We start from the raw sequence: 26,763 nt of genomic DNA on the forward strand, positions 1-26,763 counted from the left end.
ATATGTACAAATTAATCTTCTGTGCTGCCTATTTTTTTATGCAGCTGGTGGATATTATGTAAATGTGTTCGCCAGAGTCCTTCGGGGAGCTGCAAGCATGCATTTTCCTGAGTTACCTCAACAATGGGCAGGAGAAGAAAAATTTCTAACAAGCCAACTTGATTTCACAAGTCTACAGAGATCACCACAGTGGACTGATCCATCTGTGGTATGTAATAACTGCCTCTTTGCATTTGCTCCCCACGAATTATCTATATCAAGAGAGAGAAGGATATTTACAGGTATTTTTCATTTTTTAAATAATGAAAAAACAAACTTCTGTGAGGTCTAAGGGTAATAGCTGAGCTGATAAACCCAAGCTGTATAGGTATGGTTCAGCTTCTATGCCAGCTGTTGTCTGGCATTTGAAGTTTGATTGAGCAATTAGTATATAATATTTATAAGGAATGTCACACAATGACTGGCCCCTGTGATTAAAAATAGGTCCAGCTCCCCTGTGCCAGAGCAGGTGTGCCCCCAGTTGAACCAATTAAGGGACCATTGCAGAAGACCTTCTCTCCCTGCAGCTTCTCTCCACAGTTCCTCTTCTAGCCTTTTCTTCACTGAGCTCCCTCTGAACCCTTTAGAGTCCCTTAATTGGTTCAACTGGGGGAGTTTTTAACAGCAGTATAGATGGGGCTGATAGCACGGCCTATTGTTAAGGTTGCCAGACACTTCCCATTGTAAGACCCTGATTTCTCAGTGTGCACCTACTTGATAGAGACTGACAGTTTAGCAGCTAAAATCTCAGAAGATTCCATCCTCACTGAACATGCTCCAGCCCTTCATACCTCCTATTTCTGACCAGATTGTGCATACTCCATCTCCTCACATATGACTGGACTATGCATGTGCCATCCCTGGCCTACAGGGGCAAAGAGGGACTTTCTCTTCATTCCAGCCCCGGTCTCAGGTTGGACACCCAGAAAATGAGGAACACACAATTAGTGGCCAATTGTTGATAAGTTTGATTTAAGTGACCTGCCTACTATCACCTAGGAATTCTGTGGTAGAGGAATGGATAGAATCCATTTATCCAGGACAGCACTCAAGTGCTTTAACCATGTGACTATACTATCTCTTCCTGTAATCCCCTGACTCATTTTCTACACACCTGTCAACTCTGCAACAAATGAGGCAAGGGTCCTACACACAACAGTCTCCTTCACTGCTCAAACCTGATTCATTGTCAGAGCAGGCGCATCCTGTGCACTGAATGGGGAGGAAGTCCTGTGGGAAAAATTAGTATGTGAGCATGTAATTAAAGGCTGTCTCATAATTAATATACACAAGGTGATCAAATTAAGTTTGTACAGGCAGTTCCTAACTTTTGAGTTTTTGGCTTGCAATCTTAATGTTCTTTTCATGTAATTTTTTGTATGTAATATATATTTACAATATAAGAAAATAATTAAATGCAATAAATCAATATGCTTGATATCATTTAATTTCTGTAACCCAAAAGTTAACCCATTAGAAAATAGAGAGTGAAATTATTACTGCTCCTGTGTGGTTCACTTGTAGGGGAAGGGAAGAGGTGCACAAAAACCCTTTCTCCCTTCCAAGAGCAACCAAATGCTACATACCCATAATGCAGCTGTTTGTGCTGCATGAGCAAAAGCTTTGGGGTCCAGCTAGTACTACTGACATCATTACAAACTCCAGATCAACAAGGTCTTGCCCCTTGCGTGCCAGCTCGTGCACCAGAAAGGGAGTAAGCACATGCTGTACCTTTTCAAGAAGTGTATGTAGCAAGTGTATTGCTAAATATGTTTCCTCCATTGTGCCTGGAGGCATTACGGCTTACATAAGCATAATGCCTTTGCATTATGGCTTACATAAGCGTAATGCCATTCTCCGCAACCACTGTTGTTCACACCACTCCAATGCTCCATTGGGTTTCAGAGACATAATTTAGCCCATTTTACTTCTCTTTACTTTGGCATGATACATCATTTGTGGACACTGTATCCACAACAAAAGGTTTGCATTCTAAGTGGAGAAAAATGTCATAATTTGGCTCCCCATTTCCTCAAATATATGAGGATTTTCTCTACTACAGTTTGGAATTCTCCCTTCTTACATGTAGCAGTCTAGTTTCTAGTATATCTACTCTAGTAATAAGGAGATATCTTCATATTCCTAAAGTCTCCTAACATGACTGGCACAATTAACAGTAGCAATTACAATTTACACTAGATTCCTGAGATCCAGTTTTTAATAGAATCTGCCCCCTCCCCCCCAACCCCCAAAAAAACACCTGGAGCTAAATATTGATTTTTCACAAATTTGTTTCATAATTACAGGCCCGGTCCTTGGCAATCTGTCTAAGCAGTTATTGTGCACCCATCTCTCTAATGTCTAGTTGCCAAGTGAGCAAAGGGCTGGTTGGAAAGGCTTTCTTTGCTTGTATCTGCACTGCAACACAACAGGAATAAGGAAACTAATTCTTATGTCTGTAAAAAGAATGCTTCCGATGAAGTGAGCTGTAGCTCACGAAAGCTAATGCTCAAATAAATTTGTTAGTCTCTAAGGTGCCACAAGTACTCCTTTCCTTATGTCTGTGTTTCAGGAACAAGGCATCAGCATATAGCCATACCAAGGCCAGCTGCTGTTAGGTACCCAGCAGGGGTAATGGATATAGTTTGTGGCTCCCACATTTAATGGGATTTGAGTTCCATGGATCCACTATGTGCATGTACCCACTGGCCTCACCCATGTTTGCAAGAGAGACGTACATTTCCTCCCTTTAGAGATCTGCTGTGGTAATTGCTTCCACCGTACACAGCAGTTGTGATGTGCTGCTGTGCAAGTTCTCTACAATCTAGACCAGCCAGTACAGCTGAAACTCACTGTTTTCATTGTCCCTGGGCATTGTGTTAAAGGAATAATTATACAGTTTAAATATTAAACAGCAAAGTTTTTCTTTTATTGTTAAACCAATTTTAAACTAGAATAAAACTGAGTTACAGTCTCTGGCATTGCGTTCTGAGACTGCTGGCACTGTCAGGAGAAGGCTCAAAAATGCAGATATGAATCAGAAATGTTACTTTCAAATACAGTTTAGTTAAATGATAAATTCACCTTCCCTTATGGACTCCCAGACATTGCAAAGAGCAAAATGGATACCGCTTTCTTTTAAACAATTCAAAAGCCTGTTTTTGTTTAATATACGATTTGGAGTATAATGGAATTGAAAGTTGTGTGCCTTTTTCTCATAAATTATTGTTGTTTAATCGTGCTATATTTGCTTTCATTGTCCTTTTGATTTATTTAAGTTCATTAAACTTCTAATGAAATTGACTGAATTTTACCAGTAAATTATTACTTTATGAATAAAATAAATCAGTAGTGGATGCATTGGTTTGTACTGAATTGCTTATTTTAAAGGGCATTTGAACTTTCACTTTACTGGGGGGGGAAAATAAAACTGGCCTTCAGGAATGGATTTTATGGCTATAGTAATAACCTTTCACATCATGACTAGCAGCATATTTCAGAATTAGAACAATACTGTGTTTCACTACAAAAAGTTAGATAAACCAAAATATGAAAAACCGCTCTCCAACTTCTTTATATATTCTAAACCTCCCTATAGGATCAAACTCCCCTCATTCAGTGTTACATTGAGTGTTAACAATTAAGGAGAACTCTTTTCTAAAATACACTGCACAGATCTTAATGTTTATGATACCCATGAAACTTAAAAACATCTGTTCTGCAGAGAAATACCTATTAACGTACACTTAACTGCTGAGAATTGTCTCTCAAGTTAAGGGGAAAAATCTCAATCAGTTGCCTCACAGGAGTTAGCTAAGCAGTGGTGATTTCATGAAGTGGTGAGGAGGCATTTTTTAGCTCTTTTGATTGTCAAGAATTAGTAATTTCTCACTGTCCAATTGCAAGTTTAAAGTGACAAATAACCTGGATGATTTCATCCATTAATTCAAAGCACAGTGTTGAGAAATAGTCACATTTGTGGCATGTAAGTTTTGGAGTGTGCTTTTTTGTTGTTGTTGTTCAGTAAATTTGGTTTATTAACAATGTAGAAAGAAAGTTTTCAGTAGATACTTAATAACATTTCTCATATACATTCTGTACTGATGTTTATGCATCTTCACAGAAGAATATTCATGTACTGTGAGCTCCCCGTGGTTTTTCCATTTGTGTGTTTGGTTGGTAAAAATTATATTATTCTTTTTCTTTTTGAATTCAGTTTTCCTCCTGTGAAATCCATCACTAAATTGTACTGTCAAAGAGCTAATTAAATCTGGTCATGTTAACTTTACTCAGTAGTTAGAAGCAGACACCCAGCCCTCTAAAGAAGAGTTCAGTGAAGTGTAATATTTTTGGGTGGAACATCTTGAGATACTTCTCCTTTTCATATTGCTTTATTCTACCTTTAGTTTTCTTTGATTCAGTTTTTTTTGTTTTTGTTAAGTTAGGCCTCTCTCTTAAAATTTCTGTATTTTGTTCTAGGTGTTACACCCTTATCTTGATGATAATAGTGTGCTTTTAATTCAAATATTTTGCCTGAGTGCTATTTATGTTCCGGATCCAAGTGGACAGAGACCAGGAAAAGTAATATCCCACCCTGGTCAGATCCTGGAGCTTAATACACAATCACAGTTAGGCTGGACTGCTGTTCCACTCTTTGACAGGTAAAGTGAAAAATATATACTGCTATTTATCGTTATGAAATATATGCCAATAGTCTAAAGTTTAACATGTTTTTGTTGGACCTGCAAACCTCTTCAAAAATTGATGGTGACAAGAATTGCAGATGGGTTGTTTTTTCATGCTTGAGAACTTCACACAGGTGTTTTGTGAGGGAAAATGACAGGGAAGAAAGATGATCTTGTGGTTGAGGCACTAGAACAGGACTCTGGAGATTTGGGTTCAATGCCCAGCTCTGCCACAGTCTGCCTGTGGGGCCTTGAGCAAGTCATATACTCTTTATGCCTGAGTTCTCTATCTGCAAAATGAGAATAATATTATCTCACCAGGTGTTCTGAGTTGCCATACCAGCATTGACCTTTGTAAACCCAAGCCCACTTAGCTTTCTTGATTTATGTTGTTGTTGAAGAAGGAAGAAATTTCACAACCTCTGGAGGAATTAAAGTTCCCACAGAGAAATCATTGATCTGGTCCTTTGTGTTTCTCCAATGGCATTGTAGAATTCCTGCTCTCCATTAGCCTGTCTTGAAGCTTAGGTTTTAACTTACACTCTTCAGATTTTCAGTGAGATGGGTTATACTGTTTATCAGCACTTCTATCCACTGATAGGGAAAAAAATCCTAAATATCTAATTAATGGATTTTTTAAAATATTAAAATTGCAGAATGTTGGGCTTCTGTGACAAGAAAACATTAATAACTAGATGTAGATTTTAAAACTGAGATTACATTGATTAATTCCAAAGTCACATTGTCTAGTGAATCTACCCCTTTCTAAATTAAGATGGTAGTATACGAGCTAGCTGCAGGAGACCCTAACCTTGAGATCCATTTGAATAGTATTTCAGAGTGAGAGTTGTGTAGAGCATAGCATGTCCATATCCTCTTTGGAACACTTAAACCAATACTGAATAATGAGATTCTAAAGTATGAAAGTGTATTCTGTAACTTTGCAGTGAATGACATTTGTATAGACCCAAAGGCTTCCTTTGTAGAAGGCTCTCTTAAAATAATTCCTCATCATTGAATTTTTTTTATGGTTTGGTATGCATAACCAACCATTCTGTATATGCAGACTACCTTTGTTACAGAAGTGAAAATATCTTTGGTAAGTTGCAGAGGAGCTTATAAATTTCAGGAATGCATGAACCCCTGCTCTATTTTTGGTAGGAAAACTACTGGGTATCTGTACAGATGATCAAAACATCCACTTTTGAGCAATAAGCAAGTTATTGAGAGAGCAAAAGAGGTACTTTATTGATCTGGCTGCTACTGTTTGGAGCTCAAAATGCCACTGCTTTATATCCAATGTCTATTCCTAAAGGTCATCTGGTGAAAGAATTACTTCCCAGATGAAACACAAAAATTGGAGAGATTTCAGAGTAGCAGCCGTGTTGGTCTGTATTCGCAAAAAGAAAAGGAGTACTTGTGGCACCTTAGAGACTAACAAATTTATTTGAGCATAAGCTTTCGTGAGCTACAGCTCACTTCATCAGATGCATCGGATAAAGTGAGCTGTAGCTCACGAAAGCTTATGCTCAAATAAATTTGTTAGTCTCTAAGGTGCTACAAGTACTCCTTTTCTTTTTGCAAAAAATTTGAGAGAGTATAGTACAAAACGCAATTGCAACCATAGTGTTTGCCTGAGGCAAACAAGGTTATGGGATCCCCTAAACTACTCCTTTTGAAAACTTACCCATTTCTTGTAATGGCTCAAGTTAGTTCTCTTGAACTGATGCCATAAGGTTTTGCATTTTTCATATAAAAATTATTTACTTCTGTGTACATCCTGAACAAAATCTGTGTGTGTATGTGAATTGTGGGGTTTGTGCAAATGAAAGACTGTAGTCAAGCAAAGTTTTAGTTCTGATCCTAGTCCTCTGCATATTAAAACTAAACACTTTAGGCGATTTTATGATGTGTACAAATGTTAAGGTGATTAGTCTTTACAACTAAGATAGGGACATCATCACTGGAGGCAGGATGTGTATGAATACAAGTACATGGTCTTCTCCCCCCGTTCCCTTCCTACTGCTCCCCCCATTTTCAGAATTAAAAACAAGATTTGTACAGTCTTTATTGTCTTATCACTGTCTTTTTACAGTGTCTTCTACCCTGTTTCCAATTCTCACTTTATTTCTTGCTTTTTTATTTTGTTCATGTAGTTTTTTGGGGGGTTCTCTATTTTTTGTCTTTTTATTTCTTTTTCTCACCTTGATCTGTGCTTCTAGCTCTTCACTTTCCTGTTTCAACCTATCTCTGCATGCACACACTGAATGTTCCCCTCCTTCAAACTCAAGTCTCCATTTCCATTCCTCTTCTACTCCAGTCTTTATATACCTTCTTTCCCTTTGCCTCATATTATTCCTCTATCTCTTTCACATTTTTAGCTTTCCCTACTCAACAGTTCTTTTCTTTTTCCCTACGTGGCTCCCTTCATCCCCTGACATATTGCATTTCGGCTTGAAGAGTGAGAAACTGAATGAGGATATGAAGCTATTGATAATGCATAATACTTCAATACCTAGCTTTATTCCTTTTATGTTTGTTCAGTATTTATTCCCATTTTTCTTGGAGAGAAATCTGCATCTAAAATATGCTGTTGGATTCTTCAAGGTCATAGATTGGATTCTTGTAACAGGCCTGTGGCAAGAAGAAGTAGAGAGGAAAGAAATTTCTGTTTAGCAGGTTAAAACAACAACCACCTCCAAACCAATTTTTTTTTTTTTTTTAAACTCTGCATTGGAATTGGTTCATCATCCTTCCAGCTGGAAGCAAGATGTTTTAATGGGTAGTCACAAGCTGTTACATTTTGAGGGGCTGAAAAGAAAGGCAAGGAGGAAGGCTGAAGTTATCCTATGAATTGTGTTTCTCTTTGTGGGATGAAGTTAAAATAAACCAACAACATAAAAGATTAATTATATAAAACTTTAATATAAAGCTGTCTGCTGTAATTGTGATTTTATTTCTTTCTTTTGGTTGTCAAATATTTGTGCTTTTTTTTTAAGTTTTGGGTTTTTTTGGACCTTTCCAAACATTATGAAACATGTACAAAGAGTAGTAAATTAATTTGCATAAAGTTGACTGCAAAGAGCAATTAGTCCTTCATTAATATGCAAATCTGGTCCAGTGGAAATACATCTATATATGAGGCTTAAATATGCAAGTCAGTCTTGCTGTGCTAGAAACCCAGATGCTTTTATTTACTTTGAAATTGAGGGATTTGGTTAATGATGTTGTTGACAGGAAAACCTGAATAAATTTGATGATCACGTCTTTCATATTAGCCGAGAACCACAGAAGAAAATTACCAAGTAAAATACCAATTTTATTTGGTAATTTCCTATTACCAATCTAGTAACAAAATGTCAAATACAAAGTAATAGAGTTAGATTTCTTAATGTAGTTAGCTTGAGACTTAAAATGTTCCCCAAAGATAAAAGAAATTTTTCTTAAACTTTGGTTTTCCAGAGGGTAAAGACATCTGCATAAACTGTATGAATAGCATGCTGGCTGGCGATTTAATATTAGAAAGTTAAATCAGTTGGTTGTTTCATTTGGAGAGAATATATAAGCCTAGGAATTAAAAAGCAGAAGCTTTGGAAATGGCTGTCATCATTCAGCAATGGACAACTAATGTAGTGAACATCAGTGTAAATGGAGTAGGATCTGAGGCTAAAATAGGGAAAGAACAAGTTAAGAATTACTTTAGACAAGTTAGATGTCTTCAAGTCATCAGGGCCCAATAAAATACATCCTAGAATACTTAAAGAAATGGCTGAAGAGATCTTTGAGCCATTAGCAATTATCTTTGAGATTTTGTGGAAGATGGGAAAGATCCCAGAGGACTGGAAAAGTGCAAATATAGTACCTATCTATGAAAAGGGGAATAAGGACCACCCAGGGACTTATAGAACAGTCAGTGTCATCTCAGTACCCAGAAAGATAATGGAGCAAATAATCAAGCAATCAATTTGTAAGCACCTAGAAGATAATAAGGTGATAAATAAGAGTTAACATGGATTCGTCAAGAAAAAATCACGTCAGACCAACCTAACAGACTTCTTGGAGAGGATGAAAAGTCTTGTGAATAGGGGAGAAACAGTAGATGTGATATATCTTGAATTTAAGTAACGTTTTTTATACTGTCTCACGTGACCTTCTCATAAACAAATTAGGAAAATATAGCCTAGAGGAATCTTAAATAAGATGAGTGTACAACACTTTCAAGGGGTGGATTAGAATTCAAAATGATTTTGACAAACTGGAGAAATGATCTGAATTAAATAGGATGAAATTCAGTGAGGACAAATGCAAAGTACTACCCTTAGGAAGGAATAATCAATAGCACAAATACAAAATTGGCAATGACTGCCTAAGAAGGAATACTGCAGAAAAGGATCTGAGGGTTGTAGTGGATAACAAACTATATATGAGTCTCAATGTAATATTGATAAAGCAGACATCATTCTGGGATGTATTAGCAGGAGTGTTCTAAGCGAGACATGAGAAGTAATTCTTTCACTCCACTTAGCACTGATAAGGCCTCAAATGGAGTGTTGAGTCCAGTTCTGGGTACCATGTCTCGGGAAAGATGTGAACAAATTGGAGAAAGGCAAGAGGAAAGCAACAAAAATGATTAAAGGTCTAGAAAACATGACCTGTGAGGAAAGATTGAAAACATTGTGTTTGTTTACTCTGGAGAAGAGAAGACTTAGGGGTGACATGATAACAGTCTTCAAGTATGTAAAAGGTTGTTCTAAAGAGGAGGGTAATAAATAGTTCTCATTAGCCAGTGAGGACAGGACAAGAAGCAATGGGCTTAAATTGCAGCAAGGGTGATTTAGGTTCGACATTAGGAAAAACTTTCTCACTATAAGGGTACTTAAGCCTTGCAATGGGCTTCCAAAAGAGGTTGTGGAATCCCCATCATTGGAGGTTTTTAAGAACAGGTTGGACAAACACCTGTCAGGGATGGTCTAGATAACACTTAGTCCTGCCTCAGTGCTGGGGATTGGACTTGATGACATCTCGAGGTCCCTTACACTCCTACATTTATATGATTCTATGATTGTTTTCCATTCAGTAGCAAAGCCAGGTTTTGAGCAGGAGTGGAGCTGGGGAAGGGGTGATGGGTCAGTTATACCTATTGGCTTGAAAAGGCGCAATATGTACACCTAAAGGTGACCAGGGGGCCAGTCACCCCCTGCCCTCCTATTAGCTTTGCCACTGCTTCTATTAATTATGTAGAAAGCTTTTACAAGATTAAGTGCTAAGGTCTTTGCTCTTAGCTTACAAAGCCTGATTAGGAACCCTCTAAACCCACAGCCATAAGTGGATCACCTACATTAATTTACAAACATCATATTTTATATATTTCAAATTTATAAAACTTTAACTGTTTCTTTTACTGCCATACTTTCACACAGACTGGTGTGGAGATGCAGGGCTTTGTCTTTCCCAGAGATCTATCATGTAACACTGCGCCCCCCCCCCCCGCCCCAGCATGTGTTTTCCACAACCCTTTTGAAGCACCATGTATCCTCCCATTGTTGTTAGTTAATGTCACAGCATCCATCATCTTTCTGGGTGAAGGGTATATGGGATTCCCTTTTGGAGTCTGTCACTGCTCCTTAATTACCTAGACGGGATACTGCTGATTGATGCAAAGTACTCCTCCTTTTTTCCCTCTCACCCCCTTTCTTTGCAGATCTCTCAGGACCAAATTTAGCCTTGACATAAATGGTCTCTTGGTCACTAACTTCAGTTGTGCTCACTTACGCCAGAGCTGAATTTGTTTCCCATTCTCACATGTTTGGGAAAGTGATACTTTTAAAATAACAGAGAAATGCAGCTTAAATGGAGTCGACTGTATTGCAGTTTGTAAAGCTGTGTAATTGTAAATACCCGAGGACAAGTTAACAGATTATGCTGCTCACGGAACTGCAGTTTGATTCCTGTGAATTCTTGGCACAGCTGTTTGGTATATAAATCCTAACAGTGGTGAATTCGAAATCCTTAATGTGCTGTACTAGGCAAAAAGTCTTTAGAGTACTTAAGGAAAGAAAAATGTACTAGGGTATATATTGAAGTTGGCTCTTTAGCTCATCACAATGATATTAAATATTGCAGGTGGGTCCAGAAGCAGGGAAACCTAGAGAGAGAATTGAACATTCAGGGTTGAGACTAGTTGTCTATAATTGAAGAATCTACCCACTTGAAAACGGTGGAATTAAAATAAAAAATAATTTTGAGTCAACCAGAAACGTTTCAGTTGATTAAAAATGAATTTTTTTTGGTTTGACAAAACATTTTGAAACAATTAGTTTCAGTTTGCATCAAACAGTAGTTGTGGGGGGGGAGGGGAGATTGTTCAGTTCTACCCCGAACTGAAAAATCTATTTTGTGCTCCGCTCCAGTTACAAGCACATCTTATCTTATTTATTTTGTTACTCTTTAAGTAACACAGATGAGTCATATGTTGCATACAAGAATTCTATAAAATCTTTAGAGGGAAATCCCTGAAATCCAGAATTGAATAATCCTCAGAATAGAAGCCACATGAAATTTTGACTAGGTTACTCAAAAACATATCCTTCCTGACTCTCTTAATTGCAATATTCAAAGGCAAGAATCAAGAATTATATGGAATAGCAATATTACTTATTTTCTTAATATTATATGTCACAGTCTGTGTTCAAAGCCCTTTACAAACTTTTTCTAATTAGCCCACATAGTACCCATGTGAAATGTTGTCTCCATTTAACAGATGAGGGAAAAAAAGATGTAGGGTAACTTACCCAAGGCCAGAGACAGTTGCAGTCTTGGAGCCAGGATTAGAACTCCAGACTTACTGATCCCAGTACTTAAACTTCTTAATAACATCATCTGAAATTGAATGCTCCCAGCTAAGAGCAGAGAAATGTACAGTTTCTGACTCCCAACTGTGTGGTAGTTTTCACTAACTTTGAAAACTAATTTTAGATCTCACCACTCAATCGCAATAATCATGGGTGCCTCAATTTCTCATTTCATCTAGTTGACAGAAGGGAAACCCCACTTGCCAGTATGTCTCAAAAATATTAAATCAATAGACATCTCGGCATAATAGTAATAACTTGAAGGTACCTCCTGCTAACTTTATAACCTTTAATATCCTAGATTAATAAACACTTCAGCCTTCTGCCTTCGAGTTTATTATAGATAGATTGTCTCAGAAACGCAAAAACTCTTCAGTTATCATCTAATTACACTTCAGTTCTTCATATGCAGTAACAGGGACTCTATTAATAGTAAAATTGTGAGGGAGAAATAGATATGGCCTGTTTTGTCCATTCTTTGTCCTTGCTTCCTTTGCAGTAACTATGTGAGGAGTGGTGTGCACAGTGCTCCGTTGTTTCAGGGTTCTCCAAGTGCAGTAAGTATTCTGGATGAAGTTGAGATTTTTCTTCCTTCTGACAAACTGGAAAGAGAGGGGAAACGTAGTGAATTTTAATACTCTTGAAAGATGAAGACTGATATACTAATGATGGACAGGGAACTGTTCATGTAAATCTTTATTCTCACAATTTGCCTAGCTCATATGAGTTAACTTTGAGAAAAATACAAGAGTAAGGATTGTTTAGATGCTCTCTTTAAACTTCTTACTACTCAAACTTCCTTTCATGCAAAGTAGGATTCCAATGTAATGGCAACTATCTGAGCTAACTGAAAATGCTGGTGGTTCGGTTAACTAAAGTTTCCCTAATACATTCCCCTTAATGGTTCCTGGAGATACCACAGAGAAAAGTACCAGTTTATTTACAGAAGTTCACCTAAATGCACATACTCTGTGTTTATTTTCTAGGCACTGCCTTTATCCATCAAAGTGACACACCCCTCTATAGTGATTGCATGTGCACATGACCCCTGTGGGCACTGGGTCCTGCCATAGCTGGCAGAATTGATTTTATTTTGCCCTTCCGTATGATGTAATCCAGCAACTGGCATTTGCAGGGCCAAATGTCAATGGAATGCCTTGATCTCTTGTCTTTTATATGACCTCTTGGGTGTATCTACAGCAAGCTATTATTGTGGCTATGGAACTTCCTGTATATCTGGTGTTAGGCTAACCTCCATTTCCATCATGGGAAGACTGAGGACTTGCTGGGAACAACTCCCTCTGAATTAAACAGTCATGACAGTATTTTTTATTCTGCCATAGTGGTGGATGATCAGCCTCCTTTGAGACGACAAATATTAGTGAACTGGCCAGCAGGAGGCACTAAAAAGCAGCAGTTACTATTTGTCTACCGCTTATTCTAGACCTCAATCTTGTCACCTCCCTGGTGGTGGTTTGCAGAACAAGACATGGCGATGATCCTTGTTCTGGGTTTCCAGTATTTTCTAAAGATATTATTGGTTTGATTCTTTAAGTAATCCCATTGATTTAATTGAAGGACCATTCACATGAGCAAGGATTATTTCTGTGAGTAAATATTGCATGCCTGCGTTCCAAACTTTTATAAAAAGGTTAGATGAATTGTGGTACTACACATTTTTATTGTATGAAACAAATTAAGCTTCAAAATTTTGAAAGATGTTATCAGTCCAGTACCAAGAAATTTGCCTTTTGAGATCGAACCCTCTCTCACTGCCTCTGGTATGATGGGGTCTGATATAATTTGTCCAGATGGAACTATACATTCATTCCATTGGATTAAATAGCAAACATCTGCAAAGCATCATTATATTTATGAGATACTGCTCTAGTACACTTTTTTATTGCCCTGGATTTATATCTGTGGTGTTAAATAAAATCTGCTGATTTCAAAATTTGATGCAGTGTTTTGTTTCTCGCTACTATTGATGCAAACGTGTAAATCGCTATACCCACAGAATTGCAGAAGAAGTTAGTTTAGGTTCCTGTATATGCTATAGCACCAAATTGTTGTGGCATTAGGGTCCTTTTTGTAAGCTATAAAATTAAGAAACATGGTAGGTACTGGGTATTTTGGTGTTGCGTAAACAAATAAATATAGTCCGAAAACAATTCAAAGAGATTACTAAAGAGAAAATATGCTCATTATCCAAGAATGCTAATAGATAAAATAGGCAGAGGATGACATTATGCTTTGCAAAATCTTACATCTAACTTCAAGTACAGAAGCTTGAAGTGTGAAGATAAATGATGGACAGTTTATGGGAGCGAAAAATAGGCAGTTCACGTTTAATCTTTTTTTCTTGGAGGAATCTGACTTTTTCTGTGTATTTTGCAGGAATTTCTCCAGTCTGTAATCTCTCAGCCAGTGAAGGATGTTATGGCTGAAGGTATAAATTAAAAAACATTAAAACTTTTGCCAACTTTTGGCAGTGTTACTCTTGAGTTTTGGGATGGTCATTACTTTGAAGAGGAGCATTATGAGCTACCTGTAAGTTAAAGTTTTTATGATGGAAATTAATTCAATCACTCATACATTATACTGGTTCTCCTACCTCTCTAAGTACTCCTTCAACATCTTTTTTGGAAGCTTCTCTTAATTTCCTTCCTTCTGTTCTCCGTAGACTTCCTTACGGTCCTCTTCAGTCACTTCCTTTTTTCCCTTCACAGTTCATCACTTGGGTACCACATCCTCTCTCTTTTGTCTTTGTTCATTATCTCTCCACTTGATGACACCAAATCTACCTTTCCATCCCCATCCACACTCCCTCTCTATTCAGTCTTATATGTCCATACTTTTTTGGCATCTCATTCTAGTTATCCTGCCACACACTAAAGTTAATTATGGCAAAAACCGAAATCCCCTTTTCCCCAGCAGAATAATGGTTGAGTCACTAGCCTCCCTTTCACCCAGGGTCACTGCTTCAGTGTTACCTTTGATTCTTTACATCTGAGCTATTGCCAGGTTTTTTGGTTCTTCATCTGCAACATTTTCTAAATTTCATCCTTGCCCTCCTTTCCTACTGCTGAAACCCTAGTCCACACTTTGACCAATTTTCACCTTGACTACTGTTACCTCCTCTCAGGTCTCGTCTCATTCCTCTGTAATCTATCCAAAATGGTATTGCCAAAGTCATCTTTCTCTCACCATGTCCATCCCCTCTTTGAATTGCCTAATTGCCTTTCTTTAATCTTTTACATGAAATTGAAGGTTCTTATTCTTCCATGCTCTTCAGAACATCTCAGCTCTCATTTCTTCCTACTCTTCCTCTCACTCTACATGATTTCTTTCATTCTGTCCCTTACATCTGTAACTCACTCCTTAACCTTGTACACCAACCAACAAGCCTACCTCCCATTCTGATTTAAAACCCTCCTTAAAACTCACTTTTCCCCTGAAGTTTATCAGTGCTAATTCACCAGAGAAAAACTATGTCAACCAACATTTAAGACTGTCTTCCTTTATGTTCTGCGCAGGAGGTTAGCACTCTGTAGCAAGCAATAGACAATAGTAAGACATAAATACACTAAATATTACTGTATATGCTTATACAGTAATATATAGTAATAATAGTAATACATAGCAAAGACAAGATTGTCAAGCAGGTTTAACAATAAGATGCATCAGAGAATGTATATTACGTACCTCAGCTATTTGTTTGTTGTTAACTGTTTTTTAATTTTCTCACCTTTTTGTTGTGAACCATTTTCAGTCGTTGAACATGGGGATTGGAAGAAGCAATATTACACATCTGCCGTGGTGTATGGTCTTAGCTATGTAAGAAAGTTGCACCAGTTTAATTTAAAATGCTTTTTAACTGGTGCAAGCCTATGCACTGAAACTTCTTTTGGTTTAAGTGTATCCTGTTTTGTTTGTTCTTAAATCAACCTAACCTAAACCAAAATAAGCCCTGGTGTAAACCAAAATAAGAATATTCAAACAGATTTTTATAGTGGTTTTACTAAATCAGTGTAAAAATCACATCTTTACTTAAACTAGTGCCACTTTCTTATATAGAGAAGTTTTTCCATCTCCACCAGAAACCTCTCCAAGTTGTGTGCTTGCCCAGGGTATACGCGTGTCATGCAAGTACAATGCCTAAACTGCAGGTACTTAGTATGTGAAAGTCAAGCTGGGATTGAGGCATTCTATTTCAGAAATGCAAATTTACATTTTAGACATAAACACAGTGATGCTTGCTTAATCCTTCTGATAAAGTTATGGTAAAACAGACACTTTTTTGATGTTACATTTATAAAATTAAAGCGACACAATCAATTTGAAAATTACTTTATCTGAAAATTATGTATTTTCTATATTACAAGTAATCTCTAGTCTAACTGAATATTGAAACTGTTTAGTTTGATTATTTTGTGCATTAACAGCTTTACTGACTGTGTAGAAGAAACAATGAGTTTCTTCCCCACTGAAATAATTCTTGTAAAAACATTAATAGAAGTGCAAAAAAGGAATTTAATATTTTCAAGTTCATACTAGTTAAAGCATTCTTTGTAAGATATTGATTTTTCTTTAAAATTGACACCTTGCCCTCCCCCCCCCCCCCGGCAAACAAACAAAAACATTGTCAGTGTCCCTTTGTCCCAAATAATTTTTCAGGGGGGAAAAGATAATTAGTTCTGAAAGTATTAATCTAGTTCATGTTTTAATAGCTTTGATCTCATGCTTTATAGCAAATATTTAAAATTGTACCTCTTTAAAATTAAGATTCTAAACAACCTTCTAACTGTTACCAACACAAAGAAATTTGTGGACACTCAAGCAAACAAGAGAGGCCAAGAGCTTTCACAGCTAGTTCTGCACTGTATGGATAAAAAAATAAGAAAATTGGGACGACATAGCCCTGAATATTATCAACAAGAGTATTTTTACAAAGAAGCAATGGGAAACGCTTTTTACAGTCTTGTGGTAAGCGTGAACATTCTAAAGAAGTATAATATATTTAACATTATATTAAGTTTTTGCTATAAAATAATATGTAACCTCTAGTTATTTATTTCTGTTTATAAAATTAGAGGCATCTCCCCAACCACTCTAAGCACCTCTGGTGCATGCTTAAATAAATCAGTTTGTTTCCCTTAAACTTTTGAAAAAAATCATGTCTACAGGGAATATTTTCCTTGTTTTTAAACCGTGTCAGACAAAATTGTTGTGGCTCTTTGTCAAATAAGCCACAGACAAGTATGAAAGGTGATTGATGTATTTGGACTTTTCAGAACCCTGTCAAAATCAAACAAAAACTTCCCACAACCTGTGTTTTAAACTTAATAATTAAGAAGGCTTTCCTCAGGCTGGTTCCAAATAAAATCTAACTAAAAAGAAATGGCTTTTTACCAAAATGTGTCGATAAAACAAGCCTTTTTCTGTGTTGTTATATTTTCATTACAGGGAATGCCTGACTGTTAATATTAGCTAGCCCCAACTTCCCAAAGCATAGCTCTCTTTTAGTGTGCTGGGGGAATTATTTAACTCACCACAGCTGGTCCAGCCCTGCTGTAGTAACAAGAATTTGTTTGTGATACGCATAGTTTGCTGTTGTTTAAAACACTTTGAGTTCTCTCTCAATAAGTGTTAGAAATTTACTGAATGTTGAATATAATTTAAAAATATCTTCCTGATTTATTTATCCTCTTAGGAGGTTGGGTCACAACTATGGCTACTGGTGCTTTTCTGATCCCTGGTTTGCACTACAAACTTATATCGGTATAACTTGGGTCACTTGATGATTACCTGTTCTGTTCATTCCTTCTGGGGCACCTGGCATTGGCCACTGTTGGAAGACAGGATACTGGGCTAGATAGACCTTTGGTCTTACCTAGTATGGCCGTTCTTATGTTCCCATGCCTGCACTTGGAGCAAGCATCAGTGCTCTTTCCTTCTTTGAAAGAGGAAGTATTAACCCATCCTGGTCAGTCCATGTCATAGGTACCTAGTACTACCTTATTCTGTAACATTCAGAAAAAATCCTCCTTCCTAAATTCTAGCACTCTGGAAACTAGGCACAAATTGGGTGTCTCCAACCAGACCTCCAACATTTTCACTAGTCATGAGACCAGGTGAAATCCCTATGCCCACAAAGACACTTTGAGGGAATGCGGTTCCCATCTGATTTTAAACTCATATTTGTGTACTAAGACTATTCCTCCAAAATGTACACCTTAAATGGGTCTATATGCTTTTAACCTGGCACACAGTCTATTTGTACTTGATTTGTTTCCATCTCTCACAATCTGTGTTTGGCTTTGCTGGTACTGATAGCTTTACCAGTTGGTAATGTTAAATGCATTGTGACCAGCTACCAGGTCCTCATGGTGGCTAAATAAAATTTCCTCTTTTGAAACAATGCTTACTATTACCACACACATACAAAAAGCAGGGGGTATTTAGGAATTTCCAAAAGGCATAGAGATGTCTAAGCATTAGTTAAAGGTGATCTTTTGATTCTTGTAATGTGGCAGGAAGATGTGCAGTATCATGAATCAGTGCAAGCTAACAGAGTTACAGATTTTGACTTTCAGATCTAGGACTTACATAACTGAGTAGAATGAGAAAAAGATGTTATGAAGGTAAAGGAAAGCTACTCATTTAAAGTGTCTCAAATAGATCATCCAGTCTTTTGTCCCGCAGCATTTTTGGAGGTGTCCTTGGGTCAGTAAGGTTGCTTATAAATACATGTTTTGCATATAAACCGACCTTTAAATTCAATCATTTGGCACTTAGGTTTCAGAAAGTCATAAACACTCTACTGTCGCAGCGAGGCAGAAAAGACCCAGTTCAAGTTTTTGTTCGGCTTCAGCTTGTTTACTTTTTAGTCTCTAAAGCAGTTCCCTTGCAGTGTTAATTGACTGCAATTTCTGTTTTTCGTGACTTGTAGAAAATAACATCAGGTATAAATGCTTCAAAGAATCATAGAAATGTATTACTGGAAGGGCCCTCAAGAAGTTATCGAGTCCAGCCCCCTGCACTGAGCCAGGACCAAGTAAACCTAGACCATCCCTGACACGTGTTTGTCCAGTCTGGTCTTAAAATTCTCCTACGATGGGGATTCCACAACCTCCTTTGGAAGCCTATTCCAAGGCTTAAGTATCCTTATAGTAAGAAAGCTTTTCCTTATAGCTATCTTAAACCTCCCTTGCTGCAGTTTAAGCCCATTACTTTTTCTACTATTTTCAGTGAACATGGAGAACAATTGACCACATTTCTCTTTATAACAGCCCTTAACATATTAGAAGACAGTTATCAGGTCTCCCCTCAGTCTTCTTTTCTCCACAGTAAACATACCCAGTTTTTTAAACCTTTCCTTAAAGAGAAGGTTTTCTAAACCTTTTATCATGTGTGTTGCTCCATTCTGGAGTCTCTCCAATTTGTCCACATCTTTCCTAAAGTGTGGCTCTCAGAATTGGACACAGTACTCCAGCTGAGGTCTCACCAGCGCAGAATAGAGTGGGACAGTTACCTCCCTTGTCATACATATGACACTCCTGTTAATACACCAGAGAATGATATTAGCATTTTTCACAGTTGCATCAAATTCTTGACTTGTATTCAATTTGTGATCCATTATAACCCCTGATCCTTTTCAGCAGTACTTCCACCTAGCCAGTTATTCGCCATTGTATATTGGTGTGTTTGATTTTTTTTTTACTTCCTAAATGAAGTACTTTTCACTTATCTTTACTGAATTTCATCTTGCTGATTTCAGAGCAATTCTCCAATTTGTCAAGGTCATTTTGAATTCTACTTCAATCCTCCAAAGTGCTTGCAACCCCTCCCATCTTGGTGTCATCTGCAGATTTGATAAGCATCATTTCCACTCCTTATCCAAGTCTTTAATGAAGACATTGAGTAGTGTGAGACCCGGAAATGATCCCAGTAGATACATCCTATCAGTTTGACAGGGAACTGTTGATAACTACTCTTTGACTACAGTCTTTCAACTAATTGTGTATTCCCTTAGAGTAAATTCATCTAGACTGCATTTCCCTAATTTGCTTACAAGTCAAAAGCCTTACTACAATCCAGATATATCATGTCTACTTTGTCTCCCCGTCCACTAGGCCAATAACCCTGTCAAAGAAGGAAATGAGGTTGGTTTGGCATGATTTGTTCTTGACAAATCCATGATGGCTATTCCTTATAATCCTGTTATCTTTGTTGTGCTTACAAATGGATTGTTTAAATTTGTTCAGCTGTGGGGCTGTATTTGTACAGCACTTAACACAATGGAGCTATTATCCTGATTGGGGTCTCTAAGCACTACAATAACAAAAAATAAATAATGATGCCTATTCTTTTGTTAGTAGATATATCAGAAATAGTCTGCATATAAATATTTTAAAAATATTACCCCATAACAACGTGGATATCCATGAAATCTCACAAAGCTGATGAAATATATTTTTGACTGATTCAGTGCATGCAAATACAAACTTTCTGCATTAAGAATATCCATAAGAATGGCCATACTGGGTCTGACCAATGGTCCATCTAACCCAGTATCCTGTCTTCTGACAGTGGCTGGTGCCAGATGCTTGAGAAGGAGTGAACAGCACAAGGCAATTTATCGAGTGATCCATCCCCTGTTGTCCAGTGCCAGCTTCTAGCCTTCAGAGATTTAGGGACACCCAGTGCATGGGGTTATGTCCCTGTCCATCCTGGCTAATAGCCATTGATGGACCTATCCTTCATGAACTTATCTAATTCTTTTTTGAACCCAGTTATACTTTTGGCCTTTACAACATCCCCTGGCAACCAGTTCCACAGGTTGACTGTGCATTGTGTGAAGAAGTACTTCCGTATGTTTGTTTTAAACCTGCTGCCTATTAATTTCATTGGATGGCCCCAGTTTGTGTGTTATATGAAGGGGTAAATAACACTTCATTATTCACTTTCTCCATACCATTCATGATTTTGTTGACCTCTATCATATCCCCCTTTAGTCATCTATTTTCTAAAATGGGTACTCCCAGTCTCTCTTTAATCTCTCCTCATATTGAAGCTGTTCCATATCCCTTACCGTTTTTGTTGCCCTTCTCTGACTTTTTCAAATTCTAATGTATCTTTTTTTGAGATTGGGCAACCGGGACTGCCCGCAGTATTCAAGGTGTGGACGTACCATTGATTTATATAGTGGTGTTATGATATTTTTTGTCTTATCTGTCTCTTTCCTAATGGTTCCTAGGATTCTCTTAGCTTTTTTGACTGCTGCTGCACATTGAGCAGATGTTTTCAGAGCACTATCCACAATGACTGCAAGATCTCTTTCTTGAGTGATAACAGCTAATTTAGACCTCATCATTTTGTATGTATAATTGGGATTATGTTTTCCAGTGTGCATTACTTTGCATTTATCTGCATTGAATTTCATCTGCCATTTTGTTGCCTAGTCACCCAGTTTTGTGAGATCTGCTTTGGACTTAACTATCCTATCCTAAGTAATTTTGTATCGTCTGCAAATTTTGCCACCTCACTGTTTACCCCTTTTCCCAGATAATTTGAGTATGTTGAACAGCACTGGTTGCAGTACAGGTCTTGTGAGGACCCCGCTATTTCTCTCTCTCCACATACATATTTTGTTCTTTGTAAAAGCATATGCTGATACAATTAATCAGGTTCAAACTCTGATTGAACCAAGTGTTATAAGGAAAAGATTGCTTTACTTTTCTCAGTAGAGTTTCTTCTGTATGTGATGCCTAAGCAGGAAGATTAATTCTAATAAATCTTTCATATTTTACAATTAGGAGCATATTATTTTGCAATTTTCTGAAGCGTCTGTCAGTAGCCACTTTTTGAGATGAAATATCAGACTATATGGTCCATAGGTCTATTCTGGCATAGAAATTCTTAATTTCATGTTCGTATTGTGCCACGTTTTCTCCCATCTTCAAATCAAATATGAAAAAGATTTGGTAAGAATGCCTAGAAAGCTCCTTATAATTTTGTAAATGTAGAACAATATTCAGTTACCAACAGTCTATAGTTAGGCTGCCATGGAGTAAGTGAGTTACTCAGGTTTATTTGCATTAATTTAAGTCTTCAAGAATCTAGTGTGTTCACATGCCCTTATTTTCTTTGTCAACTTAATTGCCATAAGGGGTCAGTCTTAAACAAAGTGGGCATGAGGGCATGGAACTGAAGTGATTAAAGTAGCTGAACACTCTCTTTGCTGTAGCCAATTAACCTCCATTTCTGTATATCCCTAAGTAATATTAGGAAGGAGTGGTATCCTCAAGTAATGTTTCTTTCATCCAATATTTTTATATAGAATACTTTTAAGGGAAAAAAATTAAAAGGAAATGTCTCAAACCTCTTATCTACAACATATTCAAGTCTGTCCATCTAGGTCAACCAATGTTTTATTTCATTACAGGAAATAGTCCTCTTGAATGCAGGTTATGGTCATCTATGAACTATCTTCTTGAGCTTTCCCCTCAAAGGTGAAGAATATTGGGTATCAAAATGATCAAATTCTTAAACTGGATCAAACATATTTTCAAGCTCTACTAAAACTAAGTATACATGATGTGTATTTTGCCTCCATTTTGTAACTTACTGATTTTTTTAAAAAACATAAATAATAGAATTAAGAATCTTTTGTACAAAAAGCATTTCTTCCTGCATGTATAGGGCATAAATTGTATGTATCTTTACATTAAAGTTGTTCCATTTACTGCTGATTCAAAATGTACTTTTGTTGTTTTCCTGATTATAAATGTGAAAGTTCATTTTCAACAGCTATTATACTATCAGCAACAACAGTTGATTAAAAAGTCTCTTTGTACCTTATTGTTTTATGCATTAGGAAATCTGAGTAAAATTAAGTTACCCAGGACAGCATTGTTGCAGCTCAGCTTCCATGTGCCTCCTGAAATAGTTGCAGGATGATGCATTGGTTTTCTGTCATTTGCAACTCTGTAGGTGTCAAATACAGAATGGCCACCTCTTCACTCCTTTGCCACATTGCAAACCCCTTAGTGGCTTAATGACACTTAATTATTCATCTGTATAGTGCCAAATTCTCAGCCCTGCTTGCGTAGCTATTATGATGCACAACCCTTTTCAAGTTCCCCCAGCTGGCTGCCAGCTAGAATTGACAGGGGTGTGAGGATGTTGAGGTGGTGATGGTGCTGTTCTTGTTCAGAGCCTCACCTGAAATCTGCCCCAAAATCTTGAGTTCAGTTTATGACAGAAGAACTTGCTGAAGTCTGACTTCTCCCTGGGATAGGGGAGGAGTTGCATAGCTGTGCAAGCTGTATGTGGCTACACCAGGAATGTGCTTCACTCCTCCAAACCAGACACACTTAGATGAAAGGAAACCTAAGGTTATGGGACTGCTAAGGGCTATATGCCACAGATGTTCCTGCACTCAAAAATAAAAATTAATTTGGTAAGTATCTAATGTTTGAGCTTTTGCATCTGCAGCTCTTTCTAAATGTAAAGCAGAGTTAAGTGTCTGCACAATGCATTTAACAGCTGGCATGTTTTCTGCATTCCTATGTTTGCATAAGAGATCGTGGATAATCAAGTTATTGTGATAGGCAAAAAATGGCAAATAGACAATTTCCATCTATAAAGACACTTGCCACATTTGCCCTGTTATCAGAAACAATATCTTATAGGTGAAGGGAATCTTCTTGATGATCTTGTCATACAGTTCCTCCAATGATGTATCTTTAGGAGGACTGTAAAGAGAGACAGTTTCTTCACCCAAGTGTCTGCTTCAATGTGTTTGTAGTGTTTGCCATTGTCCTTCATAATGTACCAATAATCAAATTTATCTTATTTCCTCAGATGTTCTTAATCCTTTCAATCCAGCTGAAAGCATCCAAACTGAAGCATTTATATTTCAGATATCTTTTTTTAATGGACAATATCAGCTTAAAAATTCAATTACAAATTCCTTTCTTGTGTTACAAATTATTCCTTAGATTATTAATGTCATGATGATGTACAGGCAGGAGCAAGCAGCACAGAGAGGCACATGTGATTGTAACAGACGTTAGTGTTGTTAGTAATAACCTAGGTGTACTGAATCCTATATCTTAATTAACTCTTTAAATGCCTTCCAGCACAACCAAGTGAAAGAACTGCTTTATCTGATTTATTGGTCCACTCTTTATGCTGTCAGTACATTTTGAATTTCTCAGTTTGGCAATGAAAATAGATTAGTCAATTTCACTTTGGTTTTAGTCAATTTCACATGCAAAAAACACATTTTATAAAATAGAATATCTGTACTCTTGGTAAAAAAAGAGTTTTGTATCACAGAAGGAATTGTTGATGATTTTAAAAGAAAATCATTCATTCTACAATATTCTTTTTAGTTTCTCTTATCCATGCCCCCATCTTGGAAGTCCCTACCAGTGCTATGTGGACTGGCACCATTTGGCCACAGCGTTTCAGATGTCTGGTGTGTCCTTTGCTGAAAAGGAAACAGCTGGGTATTTTCTGACATAATGTGCCTAATCCACCTCTGCTGTCATCTTAATTGCTGTTGCTGTTTTTTTAAGTCCTCTACAGAAGGTCTTTGTAATGACAAGTGAACAGTTTACGCTTCATAAGCATACATAAAGAAAGCTGCTGCTAATTGGAGGGGGAGTAATGCAGTTATGTTTCCTCAATGTTTAAGTTACAATTGGTTAAAAGGACACATTTTGGTTAGTATTTACACTGCTATATAAAATTCTATCCAGGGTGAAATTTGTTTGAGAAGGTCTGACCCCAGAAATGACTATTTTGGAGAAAGAAGAGATGTTTGTTTAAACCTTACTTATAATACCAACATCAGCATTTCTATTACTGTTTTATTTCTTATTTTATCTGTGGTTGTGAACTGTTAATGGATACAATAGCCAGTCATGTCACAAGCCGGGGAGGGAGAATCCCGGTCATACCACTGAAGAACTCCTTTTTTCCATACCCTGCCCTCAAGGCTTGTTGCCGTAATCTTCCAGATTAATAGGACTCTTCAGAGCCCAGCAGTGATGCCCCTTAATCTACCAGAGGGGGGTTATGTTGAGTAATGTACTCCCTTTCCCCTCCACTGCTTACCCTAAGGTCTTAGCACACTGCCTCAGCAGCACTCCCAGCTCCTAAGAGGTTGAAGGGGCTTGTTTTTAAACTTCTCTCTCCTCCAAAAGTTACATTTCCGTGTATAGATAGCTATAGATAAAGTACTCTTACAGTTATATGCCAAAACTTGTTTTCTCTGAATGTTAAAATGTTTTCCTTTTTGCTCCTCCTTCCACAGATAACAATATCTTTGGAGAGAATCAGCCTGGAGCCTTGCTTCCTATAATCATTAAAGGGCTAAAGGTGTCCCTTAACTCCCCCTTCCAGCTTGCTGACTCACTTTGTCAGTAGCTTGTGTGATATGAGAAGATATCATTCTTTAGAATCAGAACAGGGAAAGGAACGTTGTTTGCACTGAGAGAATCATAGAGATGACCGTTCTTTTTTTCCTAAAGTATTCAATGTGTAATTGCTGAAGACATTCCAAGCCATTCTAATGAAGTGTACTGTCTGCCAGTCTGTGTGCTCTTCCTAGAGAACCATCTGTTACACCTCAAATATCTAAAGGTCTGCCATCATTTATTGCACCAAACAAATCAATTTCTTTGTCTGACATGCAGTAACTTGTGAATGTGGCCTCCTAGAAGGTAGTTTGTGACCATGCAAACAGGATCTTCTGTCCATTGTTGCCATATAAAAAACATTTTCTCATGACTCATCATAGCAAATTTCTGATATCAGACCGACTGATGTGATTTTACTTTACTTGATAACATATGTAAATACTAAAAAAATCCTGAATGATTTTTCTCTTCACTCAGTCATTGTTACATCATAAGCTTTTTCTTTTGGTAAACCAAACCTTTCTTTGTAATACTCTGTAGGTCTTGTGTATAAAGGCAATTTTGAACTAACATGGCCTTATTTTAACTTGATTTACTGTTCCTTTAATTAGATTATTTGTAGCTGAAACACGTAACCTAACAAATCTTGCTGTGTCATGTTGCAGCAAATAAAGATATTTCAAATTACGCTGTTTCGTGGTTACCAGAAGGGTTCTTCTGATAAGCATGTAGGCCTTTACAATACAAGGATATAGGACCCAATCCTGCAGCATATGAAGTCACTGGGACCTTAATGTGAGTAAAGGCTGCAGGCGCAGGCCTATAATGGTAAATTTTATGCTTATTTGCAAACCCATTACTCCCCCTTCCCTGCTGTAGATTCAAAGAACATCCTCACCCCCTCATTCATCTGAGATAGTTCATTTCTTTCCCCCTAATACTTTGACCTATGAGAATACAAGTACTTTTTTGAGAAGCACAGAAATGTCCTATTGTGAGATTCCTTACCTAAGAGACTCTTAAGACTTGAGCCTAAATAGGTAGTGGTCTTCCATTATTTTTTCCATTAAACAATATGGAACTAATTAAGACCCTGAAGCACATGTGTAACTTTGCACACGTGTGTAGTCTCAAGGACTTCAAAAGGGCTACATGCATGTTTAAGTCTTTGCAGGATCAGGGCCTAACAGTGCAGGAATTCTCAGATTTCCTTCCTTTTCACTGCACTATATTGAACTACCCACATAGTTTAATAGGGTCCTCTACTAAAACCTGACCCACCAATGGAAATCAGACCATAATACAAAATTCACCATCTTGTGAAAGTAGTCCTGTAATACCCAAACCTGAGGAGGTATTAATGAAAAAGCAGTAGGTGAGGTGAAGAGCAGAATCCATTGTGAAAAACGCTCAATGAAAATCTTAATTTCTGTGTATAGTGCCTTATCCCACAGTGACGGTACCCTAGAAATGCCTTAGAATAGATATTTAATTGGACCTAAACAGTTCCCCCAATCCTACCTCCTGTGAGTTTATTTTTTTTATTATAAAGTAAGTTATTGTTCTCTCATTCCCACAACCTATTTGCTAGGCACGTTTGGTACTGTAGATACAGTAAGTATGCCAGGATTCCAGTAACTTGATTGAATTGTTTACAGAAGAACACACATTATGTAAATAGTCTACTGTACCTTGTCCTCTGGAGCGCTGCACGTACCTATAGTAGTACTGTTCATAGTAAATGTTTTGGTAACT

The 26,763-nt window shown here is 37.3% G+C and overlaps 1 protein-coding gene across 1 annotated transcript in view; it reads left to right on the forward strand.

The window, feature by feature from the left end:
* Window positions 1-22,242, forward strand: part of LOC142000324 (uncharacterized) — an 88,214-nt gene extending 65,972 nt beyond the window's left edge. The window contains exons 22-27 of the mRNA XM_074974509.1: window positions 45-208; window positions 4,519-4,700; window positions 12,075-12,132; window positions 13,973-14,125; window positions 16,361-16,561; window positions 22,023-22,242. Of these exons, the coding sequence (XP_074830610.1) occupies window positions 45-208; window positions 4,519-4,700; window positions 12,075-12,132; window positions 13,973-14,035 (467 nt within the window). The 3' untranslated portion in view covers window positions 14,036-14,125; window positions 16,361-16,561; window positions 22,023-22,242. The remainder of the gene's footprint in view (window positions 1-44; window positions 209-4,518; window positions 4,701-12,074; window positions 12,133-13,972; window positions 14,126-16,360; window positions 16,562-22,022) is intronic.
* The last annotated feature ends 4,521 nt before the right edge of the window (window positions 22,243-26,763 follow it).

The sequence above is a fragment of the Natator depressus genome, chromosome 17, assembly GCF_965152275.1.
Source record: "Natator depressus isolate rNatDep1 chromosome 17, rNatDep2.hap1, whole genome shotgun sequence".
Lineage (NCBI taxonomy): Eukaryota > Metazoa > Chordata > Testudines > Cheloniidae > Natator > Natator depressus.